A 21,516-nucleotide genomic window follows, 5' to 3' on the forward strand; every position below is an offset into this window, starting at 1 on the left:
AAAGGTAGTTCCCTTGGTCTGACAAGAGCTGAGGGTCAGGAAGTTGGGACAATCTGAAGATTTGCTTTGAAAGCACATTCCTGTCTGAATGTTCATTAATGTACCCGGTCAAAGACAACCATCAGAAAACCAGTCAGGCCTACTACATGTTCATTCTTGGACATAAAACAGCGTCACACCTAATGGCACACAAAATAGTGTTGCACCTAATAATTAGGAAATAGATAAGAAACACTTTTTGTAGTTCGAAAAGTGGTCAAATGCCTAGAAACGTATCAGCTTAAGGTATACAAAAGCAATACTCAAAAAATAAATAAAAATATCCCAGTAAACATTGGTCTGGCTAATTACCAGCATCCCCAGTCTTCCTCCTCATCTTTTTTCCCTTTGTCCTGCTGGTTCCCACTCAGATCCTATGGAAAAAGAGTTCCCATCATGGTGTCCACTGATAAGCGCATGGAGGAGAGAGAAGGTAAGAGGACTTCCACAGGGTTTGCTATCCCACGTGCTCTCATACAGGTGGGATGAAGCCTTGGAAGAAACACAAAAGGAACTGCTGGTTGCTTGCACTCACAAACCAAAGTGCCACACAGCATCAGCATCCACCACAGATGTCAGGAGACAGTATACATCAGGCAATGAAAAATGTAAATAATGTCCCTTGCACCAAATCAGTTAATTAGTTAACTGTGAGTCTAGTTTGGTTTCTGCACGGTTATTTTTTTATTAGGCACTTTTTAAGTTATGATCGATATGCAAAGAAATTCAGCCGTTATGCAAAACTCTACAGAGGTCATAAATCTATGCTTTAACGCAAGAGGTTATACATTATCCACTCCTACCTGTGAGTGATAACAGGATTGAGTTTGACTGGTTAGGAGAGGATCTAATTAAAATAATGATTGAAAAAAGGCACCTCATATCAGCTCAATCACCTTGCACGGTCACTTTTTGATGTAACCATTAATTTTGTATTTTGTTAGTATCTGCTTAACGCTTTTCACAGGCTCTGTGGTTTCATCTGTAGAGCAAACAACATACTTTCAAGAAGAAACGAGTTAAGACAAGCAGTAATCTCTGCCTCTGTACTTCGCCCCTCTGCTCTACACTCGCCCATCTCCCTGAATGAGAAACTGAGGCATAATGCTGACGTCTAAGCTCAGAAGGTATTGCCCCTTCCTTGAAAGATGTCTGAAGCACAGACCCCTGCAAAGGTACACTCCTGTGCCAACAAGGGACACCTCTACGTATGCTCTTCTCTGATACCCTGCCCCAAACACCAGCTACTGAGCTCAGCCACAGGCAGGACACCGGGCTACAGGACTTTGGCTTTTGCTCTGATCCAGATCAGTCACCTTAAAGTTCAGGCAATACAGTAAAACGATGTGTACCAGCAGTGAAAAGGCTAGCTTTTGCCTAATGAGAATACTGATTTAGACTACATCAAGCAGTAAAAAACTCATGTCTTATGAGAGAAAAGCAAAACGTGTGCTTTACCTTACATGTTTCAGATCTTCCTGGAGAACAAATCACAGCACTACAATAAAGCAACAATTCATATTAAAGACTTCAAGAGGATTATGAGGACATAGAAACACTCTCCACCCAAACTAAGCCAACACTGCAATGAATCTGTTGGCTAAGCAGAGTCCACCACACCAAACAGGAGACTAATCTTTGTCAAGAATACAAGGTTTTACTTTTAGTGACAGTACCACACAAACTTTGAAAAGTCATATACATATGAAAGGACTTTGAAATGAAAGCACCTTGCTCCTCCCTTGTAAAAAAGTAAACAATCAAACTGACTGCCACAAAGCGTTGTAGCATATCATGTTTAACATGTCCATTAGTGATCTGGATGATGGGACACAGTACACCCTCAACAAATTTGACGTCAAACTGGGAGGAGCGGCTGATAAGCCAGAGGGTCACACTGTCATCCAGAGGGATCTCGACAGGCTGGAGAAATGGGTTGAGAAGAGTTAAAGTTCAGCAAGGGTAAGTGCAAAGTCCTATACCAGGGGAGGAACAACCCCATGCACCAGCATATGCTGGGGGCCACCCGGCTGGAAAGCAGTTGACAGAAGACAACCCAGGGGTTCTGGTAGACACCATGTTGAACATGAGCCAGCAATGTGCCGCTTGGGGCAGAAAAAAAAAAAGGCTAATGGTATCCTGGGGTGCCTTAGAGAAACTATTGCCAGCAAGTTGAGGGAGGTGATCCTCTCAGCACTGGTGAGGCTACAGATCAAGTGCTGGTTCCAGTGCTGAACTCCCCACTACAAGAGAGACATGGACATACTGAAGGGAGTCCAGTGAAGGGATGTCCAAAGATGCTGAAGGGCTGGAGCACCTCTCCTGTGAGGAAAGGCTGAGAGAGCTGGTACTGGTCAGCTTGTAGAAGAAAAGACTCAGGGGGTGCCAATATGTATAAACATCTGAAGGAAGGGTGCAAAGAAGACGGAGCTACACTCTTTTCAGTAGTGCCAGTGGCAATGGGCATAAACTGGAACATGGGAGGGTTGTCTGAACACCAAAAAAATGCTTTTCCACTGTAAGGGTGACCAAGCACTGGCACAGAATGCCCCAGGGAGGTTGTTGAGTCTCCATCCTTGGAGATATTCAGAAGTCACACAGTCCCAAGAAACTGTCCCTAGGTGGTTCTGCTTAAGCAAGGGGGCTGGACCAGATGACCTCCAGAGATCCCTTCCACCGCAACCATTCCCCAATTCCATCATTTCAAGTATAACCCCAAATCTAAGTCTCTTCGGCTTCTTTCAAAAATCTAGTAGAAAAGTATTTCCTTGTGTTTCTCCAGGAAAAGCAACTTTCCCGTGCTTTCTAAAGAAAATAAGCAATGCACCTATTAATTACATAAACCAGAGACAAAGTTGCCTTAGGGCAAGCAGAGTTACTTGCACTGAAGAGTTGCCTGAGAAGAAAGTGAGGCTGCTACTCTTTCTGGTATGGTAGATTTATGAAGAGCTTGGGACTACTATCTGGCTCAATTTATTATCTGTGAACGTATAGACTTACCGAAGTATTTTCCTACATTCTTGTTTCATTCTTCTTATGTAAAGGAGGCAGGACTTGACTTCAGGGTGACAGTCCCTCCTTACCAGCTTAAGAAACAGAGGATTGAAAATAGGAAGATTCCTGAGTTAAACCTGTTTAAGGAGGATAAGATCTTAATACAGTAGAGAAATGAAAACCAGACAATGCCACAAAGAGATTAAGTTAATTGGATCCTGGACTCTCTGAAGGATGCTTACACTTTAAAACACAAGTTATATTTCAGGTGTGTATCAGCAAAGTTTAGAAAACCTCCACAAAGTCATTTCATTATTTTTTCAACTGCAGCAAAGTCATTAAGACATTGACATCTGCTTTTCCTACAGGGGTACAATCGTGAGAGCATTAGGCTTCCACTAATGGGAAAACTTGGAATATAAAATAGTACTGAAGGTGGGCTGGGGGTCCAAAATAAGTAACAGTATTAAAATTTGTACTCCAGGAATGCATCTTCTTAACCAAGCATAGCAACCACATGCATTTTCCAAGTCACAACTGAAATGTTTGCTTACTCCTATAGAAGTCTGGTGATGATTCAAAGGGGCACTTAGCCAAGATAATGATGTAAATGCCACAGATTTCAACAACTTGGACTGTGGAATCTCTCTCTCTCTAGTTTCCCCTTTGCTCTGAAATGTAGTCAATTCAGAGACATGCACACCCAAAGATGCAGCTTAAGACTCTTCAAAGATACAGTCCAAAGCCCTGTTACCTATCACCAGTCTCTGGAGACTGAATTTCTGAGCACGTTACAAAGTATCACTAATAACCTGATCTGTCTAGCATTTATGATGGCAGCTGATATGATCAGAAGTGCAAAAAACATAAAATCTACTATTCAGAGAACTTAATACTGGATAACAGATGTGGGTCATTTTGCAAAACTGGTACAGAAAGAGCCAGCGTATTTGCAAGAAGAGAGTATATATTCAGACTACTGAATTTTATTTACTTTTATCTTCCACCTAGTGCTCTCCTTGGCATATTTTTTAGTCTGCTATTATACTGAACAAATAAACCAGGTATCAAAACTGAGGACACGTATCTGGAGCAAGTCTGGAGAGTTCAAGTTTTTTCCCAAACAAAATAAGTATTAGTGAAATTTGGAAAGTGAACTTTGGTCCACAACTTTCTCAAATGGAAGTACTTCAGAGACTTCTTGTAAGATAAAAAAATAATGCTCCTGTGAGAAATACTTGCCGCCGGGGCAAGCTCCATCTTCACAGTGTTCTGGCATCACCAGGGACCAGCCAAATTGTTGGTTTTCCTATATAAAATCCCTAAAAGGATTTCTAACACGAAAGGCAGAAATGTCACTGACAGACTTACATAGTAAGAACTGCTCCTGATGGCAAACTAAGTCCAGGAAGGGAAACCAAGAAGAATATAATGACACACACACACATGCCTGGCCCCTAAAACAGCCGTAGAGGAGAGAGTACTTGCCACGTCAAAGCAAATACAAGAAACAAAATAGCCCCTTTCGCGTTAATAAACTCATAGAAACAGGTCAGTTTACCAGAACTTGTGATTTCTGGAAGAACAGTCAGAAGACAGTAGAGAAAAACTGCTTTTCTTTTCCTTTCTGTTTCTAACTTGCATTCATCAGGGACATGAATATAATTCCATACTGGAATGATAAAACAAGGTGTAGGCCTCCCCTTGCTTTGACACCACCACAAAAGAGCTGTTTGGGTTGGATGAAGAAAATTTAAAAAGAAAAGCCACATCCACCTAGTAAAAACATTAAAAACAATTTATAATTTACAACTCAAATAAAACTTAGGAACTTACCAGTGGAACCAGACACACGGTAGAGCTATTCACGGATATTTTTTCCCCCTTATTTTTCTTCCCTGTCTTTAACACTAATCCACATTTTCTTCCAAGTATCTATGTAAGATCCACTACATAAAACACACCACATTTCCTGCCGATATTGTAGTATTTAATGGCATAATATTAGGTTTTGTACAATTAGTCTGCTAACAACATGTAGCTACTTTAAAGGAAAAGAAACTCGGGAAAGCATACAAACACTTGACAAAGCATAATCCATTATCATATCATTTGAGAGACTGGTCTGCTGCTTTTTTTTTTTTTTCTTTTTTTTTTGACAATCGAAGCAACAAAGTGCTGTTTTCTGAAAATAAAACAAAATAGAAAATTATGACTCATGTGGATCTTCCAGGTACACTGCAGCCAAAGTAAATAGTGATTTTATTCATGGTCCCTGCAGGACTGCCAGAGTGTAAGAGGTTCCAATCAGAGACAAACTGAATTTGGATTATTTTACAAAGTTCTGATAACAAACAACACAACAATGCAACATCAGCTTCATCTCCTCCTGACAGCCACTTTTAACATGCCAAGTCAATCCAGAAATTGACCACAATTGCTGTGATTAAAACTACCTCGCTTCCTGATGCACAAGACTACTTTTCTGATAAATATTGCCAACTTTAGACAAATATTCTAGTCTGTGTTTAAGAGCTCTGAACAATGACAGAGTAAAATAACTGATTACAGGGCTAAGTTCTTAACTGATTGAGGATTACCGCATTTGGTACTGTAACTTGGAATGTGTACACAACTGTATATATCAAGTAAACACATGAGCCGGGGAACAGGTGTTGTCTTTGGGCACTTAATTTCTACAATTCCATGTTAGGTAGCAAAAGGACTTTTTAGAAGTTTTAGAAGACTTTAAGGACTTTGAGATCGTGATACACTTGTTTTCAAAAGGAAGTAAGAAACCAGTAAAAAGAACTGTCAGTGTCTTCTTGTTCACTCTTGCCCATCACAGCTACTGTTCCTCCCAGCATCTCCCTCAAGTTCCAGTGCAGACAACTCTGAAGACTTCAAGAAGTTACCTTCCCAGAAATCCCCAATTTAACAGCCACCAAGGGAAAATACAAATAGATGATTAATTAGATGGACATATTCAGGAGGATAAGTCAGTAATGGCAGCACCAAGCTTCTTGTAAAGGGAATGGGAAAGGGAACGTGCTTCTACACTATCCAAGAATGACAGCAATGCCATAGAAACCATGTAAAAACAATCACTACAATGCAGCCACTGAGTTGGAAGCTGAAAACCAGCTCTAAGCAAAGATGAGACATTACAACATCGACTGGAACTACTTTTGGTAAAATGTCGTAAGTGAATTGCAAATCCTACCCTAGTCTGATTTTTCTACAAAAAAAAATTTATCACAGTGATTGAGTTATCCCCTCTCAGGGTCTTTAAATGTACGCCATCCCTCCCAGGTACCTACATTTGTAATAAAGTTCAGAACTCCACTAAAAGTAATTCTTTTGTTACAGCTCAGAATGAAATAATGATGATTCAACATGATGTACATTATACAGCTGGAAATTTTCATTACCAAGAGTAATTTATGGACTGCCAATCAGAAAAGTATCAGATGCCTCTACACCTATATTATGGTATCATGGGTCTGTAGACGTGGAAGATGTAAGGATCTCTGCCACATACCTAAACACCCAGGTTTTGAATTACTGGGCAACAATTGTTCCTCATCCCTCGCTCTCTAATAACCAGTGCTGTCAATAAGGTTTGGCTTCTACAAACTGAAGACCTTATCATTACTCAAAATGATCTGGAAGCAATACTAAAGCCATGACAAAGTAAATTGTGTTTCATCATTTTTTTTTCCCCTCCTCTGGCTGTGAGAACACACAGATCAATACACTTCAGCATGAGAATTCTGCAGCAAAATTTTCATTTGTTACAAACAGTAACAAAAGGGCCCCAAGCATGCCCTGTCACTTCCAGTTTAGAAGAAAATGCACTAATAAACTCTTCCCCCGGGTCATCTTTGACAACGGGCAATACTATGCCAGCTCTTATTAAAGGCAATTCGTATCAGTGGCCCAAAAATTTCCTTTAAAATTATCATCTTTTGTATCCATATAGCAGGATGTCAGCTTTAAAGTGCCACTGAGATATAGGACCTGTCATTATGGTTAATTTTCAGTACAGTTTTAACACCGGGGTAGCTGATCCCTAAGGGTATGGGTATGCTTTTTTGGCTAACAAGATTTATTTAGTGGTTATCCAGACAAACAAGAAAATATATTACTGTATATTGCTTTTCAAATATAACAGCAAGCGATAAATCCTATTATAAAACATAAATCTGTTTTCTACCATGATGTCAAATAGATGAAAATGTTTTTAGAAGACTAACCTTTTTATTTTTTTTTATTTATATATATATATTTATATATATCTACACACAAACCTACCTGTTCTTTTCTTTTTTTTTAAGAATTAAAATTCTTGGGCTTCCAATCCAAAAATCTCACAAAAAGTAAAATTAACATAACCTTAAAATATAAAACCTATATAGCAGTTGCATAGATAGCTAGTTATCAAGTTTATGTTTCAAGCCATAAAGATGGTATTCTCTATCAAATGACCTAAGCTTCTCAGCAGGACAATACATTGCATTTAAAAACAGAGTACTATGAAGTTTGATACTGTTATCTCAGTTTTTGAGAGGAATCGTGTTTTAAACACCATTTTACTGCTCTATTATACTAGAAAAAAAACCAGCACAACTCATTTGTTGGATAAATACATTGATTTGCCCTGCTTTTCTAACAACAAAACAAAGTCTGTTTTCATGCTGTAACAGGACTAATTTAATTTTATTAGGATGAGTCTTGCACTTTGCTAGACAAAATGTACATGTGAAAGAGTAAAAGAAAAAAAAAAGCTGTTAACATACAGTCTAAATCCTCGTATGGTCAGCAAAACACATTTTTATTGGTGTTACATGGAAGACATAAAACCTAGTTGACCCCAATCAACTGGTCTCCCAGGGAAAAGACCTCTGCCAGCAAATGCCAGATACCACATACCTCCGAGAATTTCCTATGCTACTTTTATTTCTACAAACTGGGGACAAACTTGCTGTCCCTGTCCTGGCTCCAAAAGCAGTGGCTGACTTCTAGATGCCAACTGACCAAACAGCCCATTGCTGGACCAATGAGTCAAGCAAGAGCCCACTGTGTGCCTGACTCCTGCGCTTACTGGCCAAAACAGCCCCTGCGATGGGCAGCAGCACCACAGACAGATTTTGTACAACTAATTTTCCCAATTTAAAAGCATTAATCCTCATCACAACTAAAAGTGAAACGGGCAATTTTACAAGTGACACAATTAAGCAAGGAGAGGCTTAATAGCTTACCTGAGGCCAAACAGCAAGCGACTTTTGGAGGTGAAAAATGAACACTAATATTCAACCACATCCTTTGCCAGTCAAGATCACATGCTTCCCGAACACAAAATGCACTAATTAAAAACATCACCAACTCGACATTGCCACACACAAGCTATGGTTGCACCTCAACAGACTTCTGAATAAGTTACAACAAAAACAACAACAACAAAAAAAAGTGGAAAGAAGCAAGATTTTCTTTTTCTTCCTCCTACTTCAAAGGTTGAAATCACCACAGAACATCTCCATAATACTCTCAGTCCTTGGGCAGGTGAAAATTTGCAACTATTTTTTATGTACCTGTCTCCCAGGTAACAGAACAACATATTATTTGCTGTACAGCCAGGCTGCTTGAGGCAACAGATTTTAAAAGGGGTTGTTAACTAAGTACAGTAGAATCTCTCTTATCTGTAAAACCATTTATGACAAGTTAAACAGTTTACACCTTAAGTTCAACAAACAGCATCCAAAGAAAATCATACAGGCATGTTACACACATTGCAGGATCAGAGCTTTTACTCATATGCATTCTATGGAAAGCAATCGTATGAAGTTTGGCAAACCAGTCTTTCATTTTACAACAACTTCAGAAGCTTCACAGAGCTATCTTTGTATGAACATTTCAGATCAGGCACCTGTAGGCTAAATAAAAGACTTAAGTAGAAAGCACTAGTATTAGGAGCATTTCGCTGGATAAAATGAAAGCAATTCAAACTTTACCTCGAACAATGAGTTGAGCAAAATTTGACACTCCAGAACCTCTCTCTGATTGAGTTACACAGCGGTATAAATCCTGGTCGGTTTTTGTCACCTCTTGCAACTTAAAGGTAGCAGCAAATCTTCTGTGGTTGATGTTTTTAGTCTGAGCAACTGGTATATCTTCCCCATTTCTTCTCTGAAAATAAGAGTAACCAAGGCAGAGTTATCTCATGATAATACACTAAAAAAGAACAAACCCAAATGCATTCAGCCCATGCTGAATTTTCATGGTAGAAGAGCTGAGTGCTGAGGTCCCATCAAAAGACAAGCAGTACTCCAAAGCATTTCAGACTCAAGTTTGGGGGTGAAAAGCACCACCAGGCTCACATCAGCACCACAGCATACTCAATTACCCCTGCTTCATAGCTGGAACCATCCTAGGAGAGCCCAGCAGTAGCAGTTGAACTCCTATAAAGAGTCATTCAAATTTAAGTAGAATTATAACAGATACACCAGGTGTATTGTAAGAAATATTTAAACAAGCCTGGCATTGAGGGATTTCACAAGTTTTCAGCAACTCTTTTTTAGCAAACAGACAATGTTTCCTTTTTAATGCAAGCTCTTATCTGTCCAAATTCAATACCTTCTAAAATTGTACCTTTTATTATACTAAGCACTACCTATCTACCTAAAGCTAGTTGAAATAAAAAGGGAAGGGAAGGAAGCTGCTAAAAGAGGAATAATATATACCTCATTTAAAGGAAGGAGCTTAAAGAGTTCCAAAAAAAAAATCATAGCTATCACAAATCACTGAAAAATTTAATCTGTCTGGAGCTGCAGGGCAGGGTAAGAGGTCAGTAAGGTAGGAACAGTTTGAGCTGTTTTGTGATCCTTTTTCATTATTACCATTCACATTAAATGCTCAATTTTGATTTTGATTTTAATCAAAAACCAGACCTTACACCAAAATTTAGTGTTTTAAAAAGAAAAAAAATGCAGAAACATGCACCAGGTGAACAACCTGTGTCACTGCACTCTCTCATGGACCAGCCTCATGTTATTCCCTGATCAGGATACAGTTTCTGAGCACTCAGCTTTGCTCAGTCCCTAGAAAGACATGATAATTTCTTTGTAACTACATCACCTGCTCTGCTTGATACATAGCAAAATGCGACCTCCACAGACATTTTTAGCTCTAATCAATCCCTGGAATGAGAAACTTCATTGAGGTCTATATGCTACGAGCTTTCTCTCTAACACAAGAGGCACTACTGCTGAGCCACAGAATTTAATAACCTGAAAGCCTGTGGCAAAATACAAAGGGGAGAAAAAGGAGATGATTTAATGCTGTATGTGTGTATTAGCCGGCCTCCTGTCACAGGCAGGAGTACTTCATAATACTCAGACACTTCATTTTACATCTACCCTTCATGATCTTAGCATGGGTTAGTCAGTCTCTAAACAGTTTTGCAGTAGATTAGCCAGGGGGGCAGCACAGCTTCGAACTCACTGAAACAAATATTCATTTTAACTATTAACTTCTTATATATATATATATAAAATAAATTATAATTTAACTATTAATATGTTTTAACAGATGAATTTTAGTTTCTGCCATCCTTCTTGCAGCAGTCAAAGCACCATCCAATACCTCACTGCAAGCCTTGGGTGAAAACATTCATTTACACAAACCTGGCAGATTTTAGTCACTGGTATTCCACTACAAAGACCATGCCATCACCTTTATCAGCATCAGGCTTATTGGTGTGACTCTTCCTTATTTCATGAGGACACCAGCCATTTTTTTCCCTCCACCCACCCTCTTTGCTATTACAGCTGAAACATCAGGGAGCTGCTGCCCAGAGGTGAGCTCTGCCTGCAGGGCCAGGCCAGAAAATCCTAAAGCAGGATTGTCAAAGCTACTTTCCCCCCCCGGCCCTGGTTCAGTCTTGACCAAAGACTTGAACTCTCTGGAACGATATCTTAATATAAAACTTGTATCTAGTGCCTTGAAGTAACCAAAATAAGCAGACTTCATGGCACTTTCTTCCTCTTGTGCTTGTCTGTGCCCTCGCACAGCACGTGCACTCATTGCCACTCCCAGCCAGCCAGGGAAAGCCAGGCTCCCCCACTAAACACAAACTCACCATGTAATCGTTAAAATGACCAAACAGCATATAACAAATGGAAGGCATATTTTTAAAAATAGTATGACAGCAGACTTGACAAGTAACCTATGTAACCTATGCAGTCATTCCTGCTCTGTTGTGAAGGGAAAAATAAATATTAGGGACTTTTCTAAAATGAAGGACTCCCCACCCCACCCCCCACCCACCCCCCCCACCCCTTCAGTAAGTCCAGCGCTTTAAATTTGAATGCCAAGTGCTCAATCTGCAGCAGAGAAGCACATCCAAGCTTGCTGTGTGAAATAATTTACCCTCCAAAGCTCGGAACTTGCTTACTTAAGCTCGTCTGCATGCTTCACCGTGAGAAACAAAGTGAACGGGGCTACTACTTAAAATGAAATATTAATGTACTTTCAGAGCAATTAATCAAAATGAAATTTAACAAGCTTTACAGTTCTACTCCAACAACAAAGCCTAAGATTTTCTTTTCTATTTACATCAGTGCTTTCCTACCACTTTATCTTATAAGGCTTAGAGTAGTTGCTCAAATTTCTCTGTATTAGGATTTGTTTCTTGGGAGTCCAACTGCACAATTACATCTTCAAAGTCTATCTTCACGTACAGCTTATCCATTAAAATATTTTCCCATCATTAAAATGATGACAAGTTCAAACAGAAGAGAGTTCTCACTTAAAAATGAATGTTAAAGAAAATACTCTGCATTCATTTTCATGCATATCCTTTACACTGGTAAGCCATTAGCCAGTCAGAGTTCAGATGCACTGCCATGATCTCTTAATTAAATTCTTCTTTTTAATGTCAGGGCATTACTACTAATTTTAAAAGAAAGGAAAGAAAGGCAGCAGTGCTCTCTGCTTATTAGATGGTTCCTGGTACATACTGTTTCAATTTATGTCCTGCTCACACTGAACAGAGCTTGAAAATGCTGCTCAATTAGGTTTTAAAAATTCAATTTAAAATTAATGTGAGGTTATACTAATAGGTAATGGCTGTACCCTGTGTGATCCTTGGTTCCTCCAAGTCCCTTGCTGTCTGATTTGATAACCCTAAATTGCTCATTTAGGAGAGGTCACCATCAGGCAGTTCTCCTTTTGTGAAAATAACTCTGGGCTTCACAGAGAACTACCCTCTATAAACACTTGATTAAAAGAAATACAAGCATGTGGAAAACGCTCCTTAATTCTGGTATTTCAGGCATTTAAAATTATTATCTTAAATAAGCCCCTATGACTTCAAGGTTATTTTTAATTTGATAGGAACATGATTTTATTAAAAAACATTCAGGCAATGAAATTACTTCATCTATATTTTAAACAAAGTCAACAATAAAGCCTATGCAGCTTAAAAAACAATCATAGGCAAATTAACAATTAGCCTTAAACTTCTCTTTTCTGTCTCATGAAAGAAATCAAGCATTCAATAAATATGAAATGAAATTTTAGTGATCTTCCAGAACCTGAATAGAACCAGAAACATTTATACCCCAGCATCTTATTTAATTGGTAGAATTTAGGTGCATTTCTTATTATGTAATACAAATTTAAAATTTATCTGCATTTCTTTCTCAGCTTTTCAGGTTAAAAAGTGGTGGTGTTTGCTTTTTTGTTTAAACAGCAATAAGATGCCATAACTTTCTGCAGTGATATACCCTCTAAATTTTCCTGAACTTTTTTTTTTTTCATACCTGTGATTTTTATCAGCCTGGACAGTTCAACCTTACACATCCCCATCCCTTTCTTAGTATAAACACCTTAAAGTAAGTCCACTCCACTGCTAATAATTACAGTCAACTCTAGTTGCCTTCTCTAGCTCTCAGCTGGATGCCAGGATGCCTCCAGAGATCAAAAGATGTCAACACTTTGGCTGCATTGACACACACATTACTCTGGCAGCAGCGCCCACTTCTGCTGGCCCCCACTTGCCCCCTCCTCACCTTCATTCTTGTATTCATGCAGAAAACTGACCTGGAATTTAAAAAAAACCAAACAAACAAAAACCCACAAAACACCACCTTCCTGGAAAACTTGTTTCTTCCCCATGTACTTTCACCACCAAACGGATTAGCTCGTGATCAGATTCACTGCACAGCCACAGGAAGCAGAGGAGAGGGCAGGATCCATACGGGGAGCAGAGTGCTAGCAGAGACTTTGTATAAGCAACTCGGTCCCCAAAGGTGCAATCAAAACCTCACTGGCCAGCAGAAGGGCTGGAAGGATGTCCCCAGCAGCCCAGGGAATTAAACCTCTGCTGCCCTAAGGAAAAAGGCATTTGTAAATCAAATGCTCCAAAACATTCCTGGTTTTACTCATCATGTAAAGGGAGAAATGTCATTTTTTGCAAGAGGGAAAAGGGTTCAATGTGAATAGTTTGAATAGCAGCGATAACAGGCAATCTCTGCCAAAAGATGTTTTAAAAAAATAAAAAACCATGAGAATAACAAATAACTGTACTTTTAAAATTTTACTTACATAGAAGTCTGGCACTTTTCAGCACACATAGCATATGCTTTTACAGCATTTGGGACACAATTCCAAATGGAGAAAAATCTACCTTTCTAAAAAAAATTCTTTATTATTAATTTTATTTTTATTCTTTTACACAAGTGTCTCAATATATTATTGTGACTTGAAAACTTATTAGATGTACTAGAAACATAATAAAACATGACATTATTTATCATAAGACACTATAAGTGAAATTTCAATTTTTTCCCCACCCACAAAAAAGCAAATGACTGAGCAAGTGGGATGTTTTTTCTAGTAAATTTTATTTACTAATACATGATTTAAGCCTAAGTAATATTTTTTTCAAACACAGCATGACTTAGATCTATACCTTAAATAATATGCCTACATAGTCCTATCTTGTTCTTAGTACACAAGAAGGTGAAGTAGCAATTTCTTTTGTTTGATTGATTTTTATGAGAAAGCATGTAGTTAAACTTTATTTTTTAATAAGAAATTAATACAACTTGCTTGAACTTACTGGTTTCCCTACATGCATGGCAAAGCAGACGGATTCTACTTTCCAATGAATTACACATTCATTTTATTAGCAGCAAAAGTAACACAGCTTTTCCCACGCAAACATATATTGAAGATCTTGAATAAATGTGACAAGCCAAGTTTTATCCTGCATGCAGCCCTGCAGTACAGTAAAATTCATTATTACTTTACATGTCTTGGTTACATTACTTGTCCGCATTGAGGTAGCTCAGTTGCTCTCACACTGCACTGAGACTCCTACTGAAGAAAGCAAGGGTTCTCATGAAATAATCTAATTGAGAGCCAGCTAGCCCTTCAGAGGTGGCCATTCTAATTTATTTTATTATAATAAAATCCACCAGAGGTAAAGTAGCAATACTACAGTGTCCCTGGCCATTCCTCTACACAAATAAAAATGACGCACTCTTTCTCTGGATGTTTCAAAGCCTGTTATTTTGAACCTAAGCATGTAACACATGCTACCAAAAAAAAAAAAGGTATCTACATAAAAAAAAAAATAATAAATAAGCTTTTCATAAACCCATTGTTCTTGAATGCAGTGTTGTCAATTGAAAAAAAAAAAACAAAAACAAAACAAAACAAAAACAAAACCAGAAACAAAAAAACCCCAATCACAATTCACAAAAATACAAATTGGGGAACACAGTGATTAAAGATCTCTATCACCTTGAGCAGTGCACGTTGAACTCCAGCATTCATTCTGCAGCTCAAAACAAAAAAATCTGATTTGTTCAGAGAAGAAAATGAAGGAAAAATGTTGCAGAAAAAAGCAATTACTGAAGACCAACACCACACAAGACAGTTCCTCAGACACTTCTCAGCAGACAACTTTACCCTTTTCTAAAAGCAGCCAAGTACACCAGCTGCTCTTATTCTTCTGTAATTCATCAAGTCTCACATGCAGACCTGAACACAGTCATTAATAGACATGACTCACAGGAGTCAACAGTAGGAATTTATAGCAATATATGTTTTTATAAACATCACTTTAATTTCAGATGTCTCATTTATGTCTTATTTCTTAAACCCATATTATGGGTTTAAGCCACTGGCTGGCTGAGGAAATACTACCAGGACTTCACCGAGTGACCAAGCTTCCACCACAGCTGGTCCAGCTGTAAACTACAAAACAGCAGCAGGAGCAGGCGGTGCCCAGTGTCACAGTGGTTAGCGAGCTGCCCCCAGCACCACCGAGGGCACAGGCAGTGGCACAGGCCACAGCACCTGATGATGCTCCAGCTGCCTCAGGAGCAGCAGCATCCCCAAGGAAGACCTACAGGGATGACAATCCCAAAGGCTGCCATGTAAACTATATGACTAGTAGCTATGCAGGCTGGAGGATGTAGTTAACTAGGGCAGAATTAAATTAAAACCAGAAGGATTACAGTGCTTCATGTTGCCGAAACCTAAGATGACTGGGGATCTAGGGAGAACTGCCATATTTATGGAAGAAACTGATAAATTGAGGAGTGAGAGAGAGAGAACAGAGTTAAATGACACAGATAGCATCAAAGGTGAATACAGAGTAAAAAAAAAAAAAAAGGCAGGGAAAAACCTTTGTGAAACAAGTTAGAAGGAGAATCTCAAATATGAAGTTATGAATACTGTATTTTTCTTTGGTGAATATTCTTTATTACCGTGTCAGAGTCAGTAGTGTGTGATACAGAATAAGCTAAAAGTCGAGTCATTTACAAGGAGCTTGATATATCACTTAAAGGCAGTTTTTCATATATTTTTGAAAAAATGTTTGGAAAATTAGAACATCTATCACAGAACATAAATACGATGAGGTGAAAGTGCAGGTAAAATAGACAAGTAATAGCAAAAGAGGAGCCTTGTCCTCTATTCTACCCTATTCTGTTGCTCACTTTCAAAAACATATTTTCTGTAAGTAAAAACAACCAATGATGAGATAAATGAGTGAAGTGAAGTTTCTGTAAAAGCCTCAAGTGCAAAGAACTTACATGCTGTATGGCTATTAGTGTTAATCATGATAAAGTAAAATGTAGGCTTAAGCAGCATTTTACTGGCTGAGGAAAGAGGGTTTGGTATAAACAGCCCAATTTGTTGTACACATTAGTACTTGTTTTGGGCAGATGATCCTGATGATCCAAAAAGCCTGCTGTCTCCCCAGAGGCTTGTCCAAGGTTCACCCGTCACTCCTGCCACCAAAGAAGAACAACCCCAGAGCGATCGGTCCTCTCCCCTCACACAGCCTCCACACATCATACCTTCAACTCCTCCTTAGGGCAAGCAGGACTGAGTGACTTATTTCAGTTCAATACCAAAAAGCATCAAACCTGACAGTTGACTAAAACCAAAAAAGGGGACCAAAATTCTCCATCACAGTTCCATGGCTGAAACTCTGCACGTGCCAACAAGGCACCTTCTCTGAAATTTCTCTAGGGCCCACAAAAGAAAAAGCAAAATAACAAAGCTTTTCTAACATCCAGAGTATACTCAGCTCCCTTTAACTTTCAGGGATCATAAAATCTGTGCAAACCAACAAAAAACATTCTTCAAATACATTGAAAATGGTGAACAGGCAGGTGCACTAGAACAGCAAATATTTTATCATCAAACTAAAGAAACGGTATCTTTAGCAGTTAATTAACTGTATCAAAATGTAACAGGATCTCAAAAGGCAAGGTTACATTAAGAAAACGGTGAAAAAAAATCAAAGTAGAAAAAACATGCATACTACCTAAACCAAAGTTAAACTGGACATGACTCTCCTATTACAGATACATTTGTTTGTGAGACCATGAGCGAGCCTCTCGGCACTTCACTGCAGCTAAATGGTTTACCCCAAAGGCCCACAGCCCATACTCAAACCCTCCTGCTGAATATTGATCCCTGCCTTCACCTTCTAGGTACAGCGGGAAGAAAGGACTTGTACGGCACAACTTCTTTCCTCTGAGAGAAAACACTCCCCTTCCAAAAGCAAAACAAAACAGTCAGTGTTGCGTCCCTCAGCCCCCTGCCAGAGGCACCGATCTCATATACACTCTCCAGTCGAAATTCCTGAAATACTGTACAGATCCTGCACAACGTTCTGCCCAAATGCATGATCACAGGACACCATCTGCATGCACCCAGTCCGAAGACTTGTTAAAGAGCATGCAGGCACAGTATCTAGCAAGAAAAAGGAATGCTAAATATCAGATTACATTCCGTGGCAACCAGCACCAAAACCCAAGATGCTGCTAAACAGGGCATTAAGGGTTATGGCGGTTTCCTCAAGAAGCGGAGCAGGAAACGGCCAGTTGTTGAGCCTGAACAGAGAACTGCGCAGACACTTGTTCATCCTCTGGTAACAGTTGGTACCACTGGGAGGTCAGCCCAACTCCATTGTTTTTACAGCAATTTGCATTTTATTTTCCATAATGCTGTTTAATTTCACTTTTTCAATTATTACTCTCAGGCAATTGCTTTAATTATCTGTTATTCCACAAGGAACGACATTTTCCTCTGGCGGAGAGAGGGGCTGCATCAGACCGCATTAACGCTGACAAGCCTCTCCACGGGCGAGAGCGGGGCTGCCTTGCCAGCCTTGGCAGCCCAAGTGGAGCGGCGGTTAGCCAGCACCCACAGCTATTGCTGACAGATTGGCCTGCTCGCCACCACTCTGATGGCAATCTGCACAGGATTACCAGGCATGTATTGAAATTTTAAATGCATGCGGTCCCCCCTTTGAATTTCAGATTCGCCCAAGCAAATGGTATCACTGCAGACCGCAGCAGCAAAACACATCCGACTGAAAAGCCAGGACAAGCCGCTTTCCCTAATCCAATGCTATGTTAATGCAAAGCTCAGCCATGATGGATGGATTCATTAGTGCTGCAGTTATCGCCATCTGAACCAGGTGCCAAGACATATGGTTTAACAGATGTTGTAGCAAAAAGCTCTATTCTCTGCACTGTGCAAGTGTCCAGTTAAACTGGACATTGATAAGACACTGAAAATCGTATTGGGCTGCTGGGAGCCACAATTGTTCCCAGCTCAGGAAGCTGTTAAACACAGCCTGATTATGCAAAAAACCCGATTGCTGTGATATCCCAATTAGATCCACAGAACAAATGCTGGACAATACATACACTGCTTTCTGAAGTCTTTGTGTACCCAAATGTTATTTATTCTATTCAGTCAATTCTATTTCTCCACTGTCTTAGCAAAGAAATGAAGCTTAAAATGGTGGAAGCTTTCTCCACATTTGGAAAAATCCAAATCAAATGAGAAAACAGATGCCCCCACTCCAGCCTTGCATTTCATGTGTACAAAGCCCCGTGTGCACTATTCTTTCAAATATTTAATACTTAACACATATCCACCCCAAGCACAGGATTAACATGCATAAGTGACTTGTTCGCAAGGTTATTTACTGACATAACTCCACTGGAATGCATGGCATTTCACAGAGGAAAAAACAGAGTAAAAAAGAGGTCCTATTTATACTAATTCAGCAAATCAACGTGCACAAAGCAGCAAGGTGCATCAAACATTAATAAATCAAAGAATCCTTATTCTTGAAGTGTCTTTTCAAAGAGACAATTCATAGACTTTAGAGAAAAGAAAATCAGCAAAGTAGGCAACAACTGATCAATTATGACGTCTATATATGCTATATTCAATCTTCTAAAATTACACACACACACACACAAACATGTTCACCTCCTACAGGGAAGAATTTTTCAGCAAGAACTTCTGCTAACTCCTGAAACCTATAAGACAGAGCATATCAAAGCTTAACAGGCAGAAAAGCTACCTTACCACCTTGGGTTTGGAGATTCCTATCACACAACCCAACTGCTGCAGTGTGTACAGTGGCACCAAACTACAGCTGTTGGTATGTGGCATATTGCAGTGGAAATTTTAGGAGGAGGGGAGGAAATACCGAGAAAAAAACTCCACAGCATTACATTCAGAAGGGGATGGGAGGGGAAAAAAAACCCACAACAAAAAAACCCAAAAAAACACCACACCAAGACTGCACGTATTTTGGAAACACCACTAATGCTCACCTTAAAAAACTAAGGATTTTGAAACTGTTTTAGAATTTGCTAATAATTGCAGGTCACAAAGAGAATTCTTCAGCTCACAACCATAATAGATTCAATGGCAGGTTAGGTTGAAAAGGTGAAGAACAAAAAAAATGTGATAGCTGCATTTCTGTCCTGCTCCCACAGTCACAAAAGGTGTGTTTCAGATCATCTTGTTCAACCAGTTAAATCTCTTGATCTACACAAATATTTGTTTTGTATTAATGCAGCTGTAATTTTTAAAGACTTGTGTTATCTTTACTGTTTATCTTTCAGTGCCAGAGCTCTGACTGTTCCAGACCCTGGTCCAGTGGGGCTGCAATATGCAGGGTTGGGAGGGAGGGGTATGAAAGGGGACAAGAGATCACATATAATCTAAAGGCAAACAAGAGCAAAATCTGCAGCCATGAAAGTCAGGAGAAGTTCAATTCAATGTTAATTCCTATTTGTCTGAAATGTTTACAGACATACATTTATAGAAAATTGAGTTGATGAAAAGACTGTCATTACAGCAGTAAACACACAGGAAACTATTGAAATGCTGTGCCTATTTTTATCCATTTTTATTTTCAGACAGGCAAAAGTATGTGGTGTACTTAATTATATATACATTAATAAAAACATAAGCATGGAAATGCGCATGCACATAAATCATCTAGTATATGATCAGGGCTTTTTCCCCAATATCTAAAAAATCAAATAAAATTGAAGTTTACACAGGACACCACAATGAGACATGCTACCAAGAGCCACTTTTACTTCAGATCGTTATAATCTTTCCCTCTTGCCTGCTTTTAACCATACATCCTCATCTTCTTCTACCTGCTGGGACTATGTACATAGGTAATTCAGACATGAATCAAGCTAAAAAAAACCCAATAAATAAAAAACAAACCAAAACAAACCCCCACCAAACAGTCCTCCTCATCCCCAACAACAAAAATCCAATTTGGACCAAAATCTTTTTCAGCCAGATCACTTTTCTGAACTGACTTACTGGCAAGCTGCAAAAGCTCCAGCATCATTGCAGAGGCATGAGGAGGCCGGCCAGGTCACGGTAGCTCACACCAAGCCTGGCTGAAGCAGCTGTGGGACCGCACGACTGAGCACAGAATGCAGTGGGGTTTTGTTGGGTTTTTTTTCCTCCTGCTGCTGAATATACTGTAGCCCTTCTCTAAAACTGAGGTCTGAGGGAGCCAGAGAGCGCTGGTAGAGCCTGTAAGAAAATCTGTGCCTGCAAATCTCTATTACTTCAGTGTAAGCAAATGAGATCTTACATTATCTCAGACACAAAAAGCCCTAGTATCTCCAATTGCACCTCAGATCTTTCCTTATTAAAGAACGGGTTTTAATAGCAAATTGTTTGCTGCTTTTTATTCTTGTTTTCCAAGGAAATATCTTTTCTTTTTCAATAAGGATATAACCAAAAGCTATTTTCTCTAACACAGTGTACTTGGAAAGTGTCTTCTCCCCCACTCCTACATTTTTCATTTTTGCACTTTTTTTTTTTTCCAATGGCCTTTCTTGTTATGACAAAAATACATTCCTGGAATGTTTCAGCTCAGGGCTCTCAAAAACAATTACTTAGGCATTTGATTTGATCTGCCAGTTCTTCCTTTCTGGGTATCTGGGCTTTATGAATCTCCAGTTTGGTCAAAGGTTAAAGTGAACCTTTTTCAAGTCACACTCTGGAGCCTCACGAGGCACATACATACCCACCCCATGTTTTAAGGCAAAGTATTAAATTCACTATTAGCTGCACATAACTTGCTGTGTTATCTAAAGAAGAGAATTCAGAGAGGGATAGTTGCTGATTAATGCTTATGTTAGGCAAGTAGGATGGAGGGGTGGAATGATGACGGAGAAAGAAAAAAATGAGTCACCTTTAAATTGGTGAAAATTTGGCACTGTTTAAGGGAGAACAAGAAATGGAACAGAAGTTAAAGTATACAATTTTAGTAGCAAGGTATCTTCAAGAATATCAAGGCACTTCATAAGCACAAGCAAGCAGAGTTATAACCTTAAAGGTACCTTACCTTTCCCACTGTGAGAAACTACCACATCTGTGATAAACAGACCACCTATGAAAGTATATGGAGGGACAAAACATATGTTTTCTGAGTTGCTCTGGCTGCTAACCAGGCTTCTCAGGGGAGTGAAAGTTAGAAAGGATAATCTGTCAAAGTTATCTGATGCCAAGGAGTGAGTGATAGGGAAGATTTCCAGCTGGCTGTCTCCATCGGGCCCTTCTGACCCCATGATCAGCTGCAGGCGGTGCTTCACAGGTTTGCCAGTATGCTTC

At 39.3% G+C, this 21,516-nt stretch overlaps 1 protein-coding gene across 7 annotated transcripts in view; it reads right to left on the bottom strand.

The window, feature by feature from the left end:
* Nucleotides 1-21,516, bottom strand: part of PTPRK (protein tyrosine phosphatase receptor type K) — a 412,034-nt gene that overhangs the window by 196,956 nt on the left and 193,562 nt on the right. For all 7 annotated transcript variants that reach the window (XM_055810498.1, XM_055810497.1, XM_055810504.1 and 4 more), the window contains exon 6: nucleotides 9,045-9,219. In XM_055810498.1, coding sequence (XP_055666473.1) covers nucleotides 9,045-9,219 — 175 coding nt within the window. The remainder of the gene's footprint in view (nucleotides 1-9,044; nucleotides 9,220-21,516) is intronic.

This window comes from Falco peregrinus, chromosome 7 (assembly GCF_023634155.1).
Source record: "Falco peregrinus isolate bFalPer1 chromosome 7, bFalPer1.pri, whole genome shotgun sequence".
Taxonomy (NCBI): Eukaryota; Metazoa; Chordata; class Aves; order Falconiformes; family Falconidae; genus Falco; species Falco peregrinus.